At 41.6% G+C, this 12600-nt stretch overlaps 1 protein-coding gene across 7 annotated transcripts in view; it reads left to right on the top strand.

The window, feature by feature from the left end:
- Sptbn1 (spectrin, beta, non-erythrocytic 1) overlaps positions 1-12600 on the top strand; it is a 175256-nt gene that overhangs the window by 140320 nt on the left and 22336 nt on the right. For all 7 annotated transcript variants that reach the window (NM_001410274.1, XM_063273289.1, XM_063273290.1 and 4 more), the window contains 3 exons: positions 2227-2317; positions 9487-9633; positions 10550-10813. In NM_001410274.1, the coding sequence (NP_001397203.1) occupies positions 2227-2317; positions 9487-9633; positions 10550-10813 (502 nt within the window). The remainder of the gene's footprint in view (positions 1-2226; positions 2318-9486; positions 9634-10549; positions 10814-12600) is intronic.

Here is a 12600-nt window from a genome sequence, read left to right as displayed (position 1 = left end):
GAGGAAGGGAATGAATTTCTTTTTTTTTTTTCAAGACCTGTGATTAGGAGAAGACTATTGCATTTTACCACTATGAGCAGCTTAAATGATCTTCCACGTGCAGATTGGCTTATTAAATTCCCCTGTAAATAGCTGGAATTTGAGGATAAGGGCTGTTCATTCCTTCCCAATGAACATTTCCAGATGATTATTCCTTCAGCTCAAGTTCATTGATGTCTTGCTTTAGTTTGTGGTTTCTAATAAAGAATAGCAAAGGCAGAGTATCGTACTACTTTTAAGTGTTAAGATCCCATTGTCCATGGGAACCTGCAGGAACCCTTTCAACTAAGAACAAAAGTCTCTCTATCCAACATTTTTTAAAGATTTATTTATTTCTCATATATGAGTACACACACTGTATTCAGACACAAGGAAGAGGGCATCAGATCCCATTGCAGATGGTTGTGAGCCACCATGTGGTTGCTTGAAATTGAACTCAGGACCTCTGGAAGAGCAGTCAGTGCTCTTAACCACTGAGCTCCTTTTATATTCTTTCTTTCCTTTTTTTCTTTCTTTCTTTTTTTTTTTTTTTTGGTTTGTTTTTGTTTGTTTGGGTGTTGTTGTTTGTTTGTTTGTTTTTTGAAGGCAGGATTTCTGAGGCCCTGGCTGTCTTGTAACCCGCTTTGCTTCCCGAGTGCTAGGATTAAAGGTGCACACCATCATTGCCCAGCTGTTTCTGATATTATAGCCCTGGAATGGGGAGCGGTTTCTTCAGGTCCTTGGTGGATGATAGCTGAAATGTCAGGGACTGCTGTGAATTGCATTGTCAGCACACAGTGAGGGCGTCTTTCTTCTGATGGACTTTGCACTCAGCACTTTGTATCTCCTGAACTTTTCTTACTCACTTGTACTGCTCGCAGGAATGGACGACATTCCTCTTCCCGAGGCTCATGCAGCAAAGAACTGCTTTGAGAATCACAGTGGAGGCCCAGCTCTTCCTGTGAGCCTCCGACTAAACCTTGAACTTCTGATTCCTTGCCTACAGCGCAGTAGTATTGAGATTACAGGCATGCACCCCCTTGCCATCTTGTGTGTTGCTAAGGAATAAACAGGGTGTCTGTCCTGTGTCTGGGTAGGCAAGTACTCCTCCAGCTGACCTCCACCTCCAGCCTGTATACTGATCTTTCCACTTTAGCTTCCACTTCACACCTCAAGGTGGCCAGGCTCTCTTGCAAGGGTTACCGGGAGCCTGAGGACTTGTCTTTGTGTGCACTTGTTGATCATTACCACTAAGCAGCAGCCGTCGTTGCATTAGTAGCCCTTTGCTAGTCCAGTTTCTCAGACTTGTGCCTGTGGCACGAGAAAGATATTTGCCAGCAGGTTAGGATTCGAACTGAGCACCTGCTTCTCATACCACCAACAACTTAGCAACGAGTTAGCAACAACTTCCAAATCTCACAGGTTTGGGACTTTAGTTTTTGAAGTTTTTTGTTTTGTCTTGTTTGTTTGTTCTTTGTCTTAAGGTTTTGGGATTTTACTTAAAACCTTAGCTGCCCCATCAAGAGTAGAACTGAATAAGCATGTGACCCCACTGGGCTGAACTTTTTCTTTCATGGTGTTTGGTGTGATGACTTCCCAAGATAGGAACTTATCAGAAAAATATTCCTTAAGGATTGTCAAGCTGGGTGTGGCAGTACATACTTTTTTTTAATTTTAGCACTCAGAAGACAGAGACAGGCCTTTGTGAGTTCAAGACCTGCTCTTAAAAAAAAGAGAGAAAGAGATAACTCATGACTAATTTTTATTATTTACTTATTTCAGTGCTATTAACTAATAGGCCACCTCTCTGGCCCTCCAAGAATTACATACTATGTGTATTTTTTTTTAAACCTTGTACGAGTTTCTAAAGAAATAAATTTCCATTTTTTTTTTTACATTGTCAGTGACAGGGTCTTGTGCACAGTGCACACTCAGATCTTCTCTTCTAGAATTAGATTCATTTAAATGTGTGCAGTGACTGTCATTAGCCTATTGTATGTTTTTGACAGACATTTGGGTCTCTTTTGCACCTCCTGTGGCTTACCCATTTGGAGGATGCTAAAATTTCTCCATTTTTGCCTCTGTCCAAACTGTAAGCAAACACTTCTCAGTACACATAGAAACCCAGGGAAGAAATTATTATTCTACATCTAATTATTTTTAAATTCTACATCTAATTATTTTTAAATTATTTAATTCTTTTGACAGGCACAGAAAGAATCGAGAAGCAGCCAGTGAACTTTTGATGAGGTTAAAGGACAACCGTGATCTACAGAAGTTCCTGCAAGATTGTCAAGAGGTAAGTTCCCCTTCAGTCATCCTCTGTGGCTTCCCACAGTAGCCAGCCAGCAATGGAGCAAAGCAATTGAATCTTGAAATCAGGGAAGCTAGAAGTCCATTAGGTGTCTGTGGTTATGGGTTAGGGTGCCATGCTCCTGTCAGCCCACTGGGGGGAACCATGTATATCACCAGCAGTTTAGATTGTCCATTCATCTACGTTTTAGGGTATTGTAGACTAGTGCTATATTTAAATTAGCTATATGTGCCCCATTTCATTTTAAGTTAAAATTCAAAGCATATATCTTGCAAACAACTGCTATGTTTTAACTCTTTGAAATAAGGTACATTTAAACACTGTGGTAGGAAATAACTTACTAAATACTAAAACCGTCTCTATAGATTGAAAACCAGGGGTATATGAGCTAGAGAGATGCTTGTTGGTTAAGAGCACTGGTTTGTTCTTCCAGAGGATTCAGGTTCCCTTAGACTCAACAACCGAAATTGTGAGTTCCTGAAATTCCAGTTCTAGGGGATCCGACCCCTTCCTTGACTTCTGCATGCGCTGCCAGCACATGTTACAGCTGCAGAGACGACACCTATAAACATAATAAAAGTAGATAAAACGTCTTAGAAAAACAGAAAATTTAAAACTGTAATCCAGATTTCTTCTTCATTAAAACCTTAAAAACAAAATTTAGACTAAGTGAGACACTGCATGTCAAAGACCCAAGTTTTAACATGGGGTGATAATCTCATTATTCCCCTCCCTGATAAATGCATAAACAAACTTTGAAAACTGAAGTTAACCAATAAAATGTAGTCTCTCTGCAAGCTAGCTGGGGAAAAGCATGTAGCAAACTCCATATGTATGAATTCACGAACACATCCTATCTGCCAGAGAACTACAGTGGAATTCAGTCCTCTCTAGTTTACTAGAATAAATTTCCTTGGACCCCCAAATGGGAGGAGAAGCATCCACAAGAGAGTATAGGGACCTGAGGCCCAGGGACCAGGACAGAATAGTCTAACTCATCACAAACATCTTGTAGGTGAACATATAGCTATATGTTCAAAGAAGTGTGACAGACATCTTAGATCTTTTGCAACAAAAGGCATTCATGTCCAGTAACAAGACTGCAAACCTTATAATATGATCTGGCAAATAAACCTTTAAAAAGGACACCCCTAAACTATATTGCTTAGGTTCTATCAGCCTTAAGCACCCATGTTAGGAAAAACACTTCTTCCTAGTGTCAGGTGGACACAAATAACTATACACCTACTCACTCAAAGATGAATCTGTGTTCCAAGATCAACACAGAGCAGTTGTGCTTCGAAGGGAGCCAGTGTGTGCAGGAGAGAAGCACCCACTACACATGGCTTTCCTTGTATCGCCCTGATGTTTGCCTTGAAACAGACATCATCTGAGACTGTTCCTTCAGCCAGAGAATTGATGGAATCTGTTATACCTGCTTTTTTTGTTATGTATCTAACATATGTATGTATGTGAGTGAGACAGTGCCATACTGTAGTTTAAACCAGCCTGGAACCAACTTCAAATTAAATTATAGATATTAGCTACTGCCCTAGTCTTGCTTTCACTTTTAAAGGGCAAGTTAATATAATTGATTGGCAGAACCACGGTAAAGCCTAGGCTAAATCTGAGGAAAGATATGTAGCTTTCTACCTGGCTGCTGTGCCAAGTCCCCCTGGTTCTATGTCTCTTGTTTTGCTGTTGCTCTTGAGATTCCTTAAATTTGGCACAGCCAAATGAGAATGTTGGATGTCCCACACACCATATAGTCAGTATATGACAAAACTTAGGTCAGGTTTGCTGGTTTTGAGAAGTGTCACACATCCCTGTACTGCAGACATCATCAATCTCATTTAAACATACCTAGTTAACTGAGGCAAGGATTTTAAGATCTGCCTTTATTGCCCCCATAAGGACTGAGGGCAGCCATTGCACTAGAATACATTAGAACGGGGACCTACTCCCTTGCTTACCTCAAATGCCTATGTGGGGAACATGTTAATTTTACAGTGTGGTTTTGGTGGAGTGTCCAAAAAATTAGATGCTCTAAAAGCTGTAGCTGACTGGTTTAATTCTCCTAGAGTGTATTTCTAATTTTCTGAATGGTTTGGTTATTTGGGGGATTTTTGTTCTCTTTTCCCGGAAAGGCAGTATAAACATGTCTGGCACAGGACTTAGTTCTGTACTGAGCCTTGCTCAGTGATTAAAGCATTTTTCTTTCTTTCTTTTTTTCCGTCTGCACAGTGATCTTTTGTGCAGAGAATGAGTATATTCTGACATGACCTTTGGGAATGACCACAATAATCACTTAGGTCTAGGTCCAAAATGGTGACTGAGGGCCGGATCTACCTAGTTCCGCAGATCCTTTATCTGCAGGGTGGTATGTTGAGCAAAAAGCACTTTGGTTTATAAGTGTTATTGATGTAGCGCTTACTCCTTTAAAAAAAAAAGTCCTACTCGTGTGTTATGGATAGTGGAAATATGTGTATGTCCCTGGCACTTTTGGTCAACAGATACCCTCTATTGTAGGAGACCTCTTTGTGTACTACACAGAGGAATTTTTATCATTTGGTTTTCTTTCTTTTCCTTTTCTTTTTATATTATTTTTTATTAGATATTTTTTATTTACATTTTAAATGTTATTCCTTTTCCCAGTTTCCTGGACATAAGCCCCTATCCCCGCCTTCTTCTGTAAGGGTGTTCCCCTCCCCAACCGCCTCCCCTTCCTGCCCCCCATCCCCAACATTCCCTTAGATGGGAGGTGGTGGGGAGTAGTACAGCCTTGGCAGGACCAAAGGCTTCTCCTTCCATTGGTGCCTAACAAGGCCATCCTCTGCTATATGCAGCTGGAGCCCTGGGTCAGTTCATGTAGTCTTTGGGTAGTGGTGTAGTCCCTGGGAGCTCTGGTTGTTTGGCATTGTTGTTCTTATGGGGTTGCACGCTCTTTCAGCTCTGTCAATCCTTTCTCTAATTCCTCCAACAAGGATCCCTTTCTCAGTTCAATGGTTTGCTGCTAGTATTCGCCTCTGTATTTGACATGCTCTGGCTGTGCCTCTCGGGAGACAGCTATATCTGGCTCCTATCAGCATGCACTTCTTAGCTTCATCGGTTTTATCTAGTTTTCGTGGCTGTATATATATGGCCTGTGTACCCATGTAGGGAAGGCTCTGAATGGCGGTTTCCTTCAGCCTCTGCTCCAAACTTTGCCTCCATATACCTTCCTATGAATATTTTTGTTCCCCCTTTTAAGGAGCGAAGCATCACACTTTGTCCTCCTTCTTAAGCTTCATGTGGTCTTTGGATTGCATCTTGGGTAATTTGAGCTTTTGGGCTAATATCCACTTAGAAGTGAGTACATGCCATGTGTGTTTTTCTGTGATTGGGTTACCTCACTCAGGATGATATTTTCTAGTTCCATCCATTTGCCTATGAATTTCGTGAAGTCGTTGTTTTTGATAGCTGAGTAATATTCCATTATGCAAATGTACCACATTTTCTGTATCCATTCCTCTGTTGAAGGGTATCTGGGTTCTTTCCAGCTTCTGGCTATTATAAATAAGGCTGCTGTGAACATAGTGGAGCATGTGTCTTTGTTGTACGTTAGAGCATCTTTTGGGTATATGCCCAGGAGAGGTAGACCTGGGTCCTCAGGTAGTGCAATGTTCAATTTTCTGAGGAACCTCCAAACTGATTTCCAGAGTGGTTAATACCAGTCTGCAATCCCACCAACAATGGAGGAGTGTTCCTTTCTCCACATCCTCATCAGCATCTGTTGTCGCCTGAGTTTTTGATATTAGTCATTCTGACTGGTGTGAGGTGGAATCTCAGGGTTGTTTTGATTTGCATTTCCCTGATGACTAAGGATGTTGAGCATTTCTTTAGGTTCTTCTCAGCCATCCAACATTCCCCAGCTGAGAATTTTTCATTTAGCTCTGTACCCCATTTTTTAATAGGGTTATTTGGCTCCCTGAAGTCTAACTTCTGGAGTTCCTTGTATATTTTGGATATTAGCCCTCTATCAAATGTAGGATTGGTAAAGATCTTTTCCCAATCTGTTGGTTGCTGTTTTGTCTGAGGTCCCATTTGTCAATTCTTGATCTTAGAGCATAAGCCATTGGTGTTTTGTTCAGGAAATTTTCCCCAGTACCCATGTATTCAAGACTCTTCTCCACTCTTTCTTCTGTTAATTTGAGTATATCTGGCTTGATGTGGAGGTCCTTAATCCACTTTGACTTTCGCTTTGTACAGGGTGATAAGAATGGATTGATTTGCATTCTTCTACATGCTGACCTCCAGTTGAACAAGCACCATTGGTTGAAAATGCTATCATTTTTTTCATTAGTTGATAGATTTGCTTTTTCTAGGGTGTTGTTTCCCTCCCTGTGTTGGAGTTTTCCACCTATTATCCTTTGTAGGGCTGGATTTGTGGAGATAGATTGTGTAAATTTGGTTTTGTCATGGAATATCTTGGTTTCCCCATCTATGTTAATTGAGAGTTTTGCTGGATATAGTAGCCTGGGCTGGCATTTGTGTTCTGTTGGGGGTCTGTATGACATCTGCCTAGTATCTTCTGGCTTTCATAATCTCTGCAGAGAAGTTTGGTGTAATTTTTATAGGTCCGCCTTTATATGTTACTTTACCTTATTCCTGTACTGCTTTTAATATGCTTTCTTTGTTTAGTCCATTAGGTTTTTTGACTATTATGTGATGGGAGGAGTTTCTTTTCTGGTCCAGTCTACTTGGAGTTTTGTAGGCTTCTTGTATGCTTATGGGCATCTCTTTCTTTAAGGGAGGGGAGTTTTCTTCTATGACTTTGTTGAAGATATTTACTGGCTGTTTAAGTTGGGAGTCTTCAATCTCTTCCATACCTGTTATCCTTCGGTTTGACCTTCTCATTGTGTTCTGCATTTTCTGGATGTTTTGGGTTAGGATCTTTTTGCATTTTGCATTTTGACTGTTGTGTCGATGTTTTCTATGGTATCTTCTGCCTCTGAGATTCTTCCATTTCTTGTATTCTGTTAGTGATACTGTGTCTATGACTCCTGATCTCTTCCATAGGTTTTCTATCTCCAGGGTTGTCTCCCTTTGTGATTTCTCTATTGTTTCTATTTCCGTTTTTAGATTCTGAGTGGTTTTGTTCAATTCCTTCACCTGTTTGGTTGTGTTTTCCTCTAATTCTTTAAGGGATTTTTTTGTTTTCTCTTTAAGGGCTTCTACCTGTTTACCTTTGTTGTCCTGTATTTCTTTAAGGGAATTATTTATGTCCTTCTTAAAGTCCTCTATCATCATCATATTAAATCCAACTCTTGCTTTTCCGGTGTGTTTGGATATCCAGTATTTGCTTTGTTGGGAGAACTGGGCTCTGATGATGCCAAGTGGCCTTGGTTTCTGTTGCTTAGGTTCCTGTGCCTGCCTCTCGCCATCAGGTTGTCTCTGGTGTTAGCTTGTCTTGCTGTCTCTGACATTGGCTTGACCCTCCTATAGATCTGCGTGTCAGCTGTCCTGTAGACCTGTTTTCTTTCAGCAGAATCTGGAAACAGAGCTGCTCCTGTAGTTAATGTGATCAGAAGCCTCCTTGTGGTTCTTACCTCTGCTCTCAGGTGTGTAGGCTGTCGGTGCAGGCTGAAACCTGAAGGGTCCTGCCCCTGACTGCCCTTAGGTCCCTTGTGCTCATTAGGGCACAGAGGGCACTAGGCAGTTTCCTCTTGGGTCAGGCTTGTGGGAAGAAAGTAGTTGTCTTCTCTGAGTTCTCAGGATTGTCTGCACTTCTGAGGGTCCAGCTCTCTCCCCCACGGGAATTGGGTGCTCCATTTGGTTTTCTTTCTTCTCTTTTCTTAGATTGGACGCATGTCCTTAGTATGTCACATTTTAGCCGCCTAGATTGCTGGGAAACAGTTAAATTCTCTTGAACTTGAAAATGTACTGTTTTTATTGTTGTTTCACCAATTAGTGGTCTTCCATTACAAAGGATTTGCTTTGATCTTAGCCCTTGCCGGTTCTCCTTCATGGTAAATGGCACAAGAAAAATGGAGCCAGTACCTAAAGTTTGTATCCATTCTCGAAGTTATTCTCTTGTGACCTGCTTTGCCCTCCTTGACAATTTATAAAGAACAGCCACTGCTGTTGAAGCAAATACATGGGGAACCTTCCTTTCCCAGCAGCGCCAGGGTATTAACGAAAGGCTTTGGAAACAGGTATGGTAAAGGGTAGACTTCGAGACATGAAACCGTGAAGATGTTCAGGTGCACACTCACAGTGAGCAAGGACTGCTTTAATCGTAAAGCTTACTGTCACCCACCCAAGTGAAGTGAGGTGGTCCCTGAAGACACTTATAACCCCACTGTGTATGGACTACATTGCCTCTCATAATTCACTTTAGTCCATCAGCAGCTGGCAAGCTTTGTGTGGCTTTCAAGAATTCACTTTCTTCAAGAGTCAAATTCTTGAAGTGTTCTTAGTCTGAATGGAAGGTTCCTTAGGCAGCTAGAGGTGAAGGTGATTTAGAATTGACAGAGATGAAGAATGACATTGTCATTGCATTAGCTCTGTGGTGAGCAAGTTGTTCATGCTCTTTGACATTCCACAGATCACCCGTTAGAGACATGAGTGAGTTGTTTGGTTCTTGGTTTTTTCGAGACAGGGTTTCTCCTTGTAGCCCTGGCTGTTCTGGAACTCACTCTGTAGCCCAGGGTGGGCTCAAACTCATGAAGATCCTCCTGCCTTTACCTTCCAAGCTCTGAGACTAGAAACATGCATCACCACAGCTCTGCAGATTGTTTTAAAATGTATAGTTGCCAGATGAATTAAATGACAGTCATAGTTAGCATGCTATAGTGGTCAGAGGTATCTGGGGAAGAAACAGCTTGTGTTTTGAACTAGTAAGAGTAAAACTACCAAACACTCCTTTTTGGGAAAAGCTGACCGAGAGTGCTGTTGAGTTTAAAAGCTGCTTCAGAGTTTTTATACTTCTGGGTTTAATGTTCGGTCCACCATTTGTATCAAACTTGGCTCCAGTAGGGGCCAGAGGCGTAAAGCAAAATATTTGCCTGTCTTTTGACATGGAAAATGTAATATATCACAAATGCAATCCTTTCTGGGTGAAAGGTTAAGTCTATAATGACAGCTTCTAAAAACTTGTTGCTGTTCTACCCTAGCTGTCCCTCTGGATCAATGAAAAGATGCTTACAGCTCAGGACATGTCTTATGATGAAGCCAGAAACCTGCACAGTAAATGGTTAAAGCATCAAGCATTTATGGCAGAACTTGCATCCAACAAAGAATGGCTTGACAAAATTGAGAAGGTGGGTCAAGTTTGGTGAGACTGTTCCCTCACCCTCCTTTCCACATTGTGGCCTTGGCAAGGAGGAATATATAAACACAGGGATGAGGAAGGAAGGGGGAAATAATTTCCTTTTATTTGGGGGTAGAGTCCTATGTCATCAATTACATAAGTTACATAGCCAGTAGCAATGCCCTGCTTCCACTTACAGTTTCTGACGTCTGTCCCACAGCAGACAGAGAAGCAGAGACCCAGACCTATGACTTGGCTTACTTTCAGTGGCTACCAAGTGATCAGTTGATACTGATGGACCATGTCCCTACCTTCTTCATGGCTACTGGCCATACACCTGTGTTGCTTTATGGGCAGTTTTATCAGATGCAATTTCATAAATTTTAAAATGCTGTATATTTTAAGTCTTGTGTGGGGGTAGAAGTGGTGTGACTACTATACACCAGGCACTATGTTAATCCTTGCACTGTATATCCACACAGAGAGACTGTACACTGTGTGTTTCTCACATTCCTGTCCCTTTACTGTCAGACTCCTAAGAATTAAAAAATTATGTGTTATATATGGCCTTTGGAGCCTGACGCTGTAGGTTATTAATAATACAGTGCCCCAGTTGAAATTGTTAGAATATGCAACACTTAATTGCTTACATCACCCGGAAGAAGGTGCACAAGACAACTGTTCACTTTACTGAGCAGTAGTTCCCTGGGCCAATTACAGATCAAATGTCTCAGAGTTTGAGTTTTGTTTTTTCACAGTGACATCTATTCTCTGGCAAGCTATTTATTTTTTTCTTTTTTCTTTTTTTTTTCGGAGCTGGGGACCGAACCCAGGGCCTTGCGCTTGGTAGGCAAGCGCTCTACCACTGAGCTAAATCCCCAACCGCAAGCTATTTATTTTTAATCTCATTGGTTTGTGTTTTCCAGGAAGGAATGCAGCTTATTTCAGAAAAGCCAGAAACAGAGGCTGTGGTGAAGGAGAAACTCACTGGTTTACATAAAATGTGGGAAGTCCTTGAATCCACAACCCAGACCAAGGCCCAGAGGCTCTTCGATGCGAACAAGGCTGAGCTCTTCACGCAGAGCTGTGCAGACCTCGACAAATGGCTGCATGGCCTGGAGAGCCAGATTCAATCTGACGACTATGGCAAAGACCTCACCAGTGTCAACATTCTGCTGAAAAAGCAACAGGCAAGTGGGCAGGACCGTATTCTAGATTTAGTTGTTTCCTCCTCTTCCTTACAGATCCAGAGTCTTTGTCTTTCCTCTTCCATGCGAAGGGATTTTGCCACCAGAGAAGTGCTTGCCCTGCCAGCAGTAGACTGTTTCAGTCAACTTCAAAGATTAACTAGTAAAACTGTTAAGTGTCTGTGCACAGGGATTTTTCTTCTAACATCTAGTTGATGAATACTATTACCATCCAGTGGTTGCACAAGATATTCATCCATATAAATAAAAACAGTCACATTTATTTTCTTCCCATGTAATATCTTAAATAGGTGATGGTTGAACTGAACTGTTTGCTGTTTACTCTGAATTACTCTCTACTTGGTAGATGGTAAAGGAAACAAACTTTTTTTTTATATCGTAATAGGTGATTCTGAAGGCAGGTGACTTTATCCTGAACTAATGAGAAAACAGTTGTATTAAAAGTATATCAGCAGATATGACCTGGAGAGATGGCTCAATGGTTAAGAGCGCTGCTCTTCCAGAAGTCCTGAGTTCAATTCCCAGTAACCACAGGGTGGCTCACAACCATCTATAATGGGATCTAATGTACGGAGTGTGAAGACAGCTACAATGTACTCATAATTGCTTTACGCAGCTTTATCAGATGCAATTACATAAATTTTAAAATGCTGTATGTTTTAAGTCTTGTGTGGGGGTGTAAAATAAACATCTTTTAAAAAAAAAAGTACACTGTCAGGAACCAAGTGATGGCTTAGCTGTGGAAAGCAACAGCTGCTCTTCCAGAGAACGTATGTTCAAGCTCCAACGCCCATCCACAGCTGTTGGTAACTCCAGTTTCAGGGGACCCAGCACCTTCCTATGGCTTCCACATGTACTTGGCACACAGACATGCGTGCATCAACGGCATGCTTTTAGGAGCTGGTTCAGTCAGTAAAGTTGTTTTTCTTATAAACTAAGGATGTGCTTATAATCTCAGTACTAGGGAGGCAGAATCAGACCGTGTAGTCTAGCCTAATAGATCAGCTCCAGGCCAATGAGAAGGTGGGTGCCTTTTCCAAGAATATCACCCGTGCTTATCCGGTGATATCTTGGTCTCCATATGCAATATACACAGATAGTCACATGGTCACAAACATGCAGGCACACACCTAGCTTGTCCTGAAACAGTAGTGTGGTGGGTAGAAGCCAGGCTAGCCTCAAACTCAGAAATTGATATGCCTCTGCCTCCGAGTGCTAGGATTAAAAGTATGCACCACCACCCCCAGCTACACTATTTCCTTTTAAAGGTAGTAGTGGTCCACTTTTCCAATGGCTCCTCTCCTAAGTATTTTATGATACGTAAGCCCAGCAGTTTTACTTAGAACTGCCGGTCTTGGCTAAATGCTGAGCCTGGTTTTTTTCATTCAGAAGGACATCACCCTTTTGCTTCAAGGTTGACTACTTTGCTTTTGGAGTTACTGTGCATTAATAAATTTAGACCGGTGGTGTTTAGTTCTAGCTGCTGCCTCTTCCTGGGAAGGTTACGTCAGCCTCAGCTGCATATGTGACCGGCTGTGCTGTGATGTGGTGGGTGTGGTGGCTCCTCAGTGAACACTTTTGTTTCCATTTTTGCCTGTTTCCTTCAGTGAATAGCTGCTCTTCCCTCATTATCTAGCATGATTCTAGTCAGGTCTTCAGTTGAAGAAATGAAGATACCATTATTTCTTACCAGAAGATGCTGGACCCTCAAGAGTGCTCTCCTTTCTAATAGAGAAGCTGACTTCTATGTAGGCATAAACAACTCTTGT

This window comes from Rattus norvegicus, chromosome 14 (genome assembly GCF_036323735.1).
Source record: "Rattus norvegicus strain BN/NHsdMcwi chromosome 14, GRCr8, whole genome shotgun sequence".
Taxonomy (NCBI): domain Eukaryota; kingdom Metazoa; phylum Chordata; class Mammalia; order Rodentia; family Muridae; genus Rattus; species Rattus norvegicus.
This window is presented reverse-complemented; position numbering and strand designations above follow the sequence as displayed.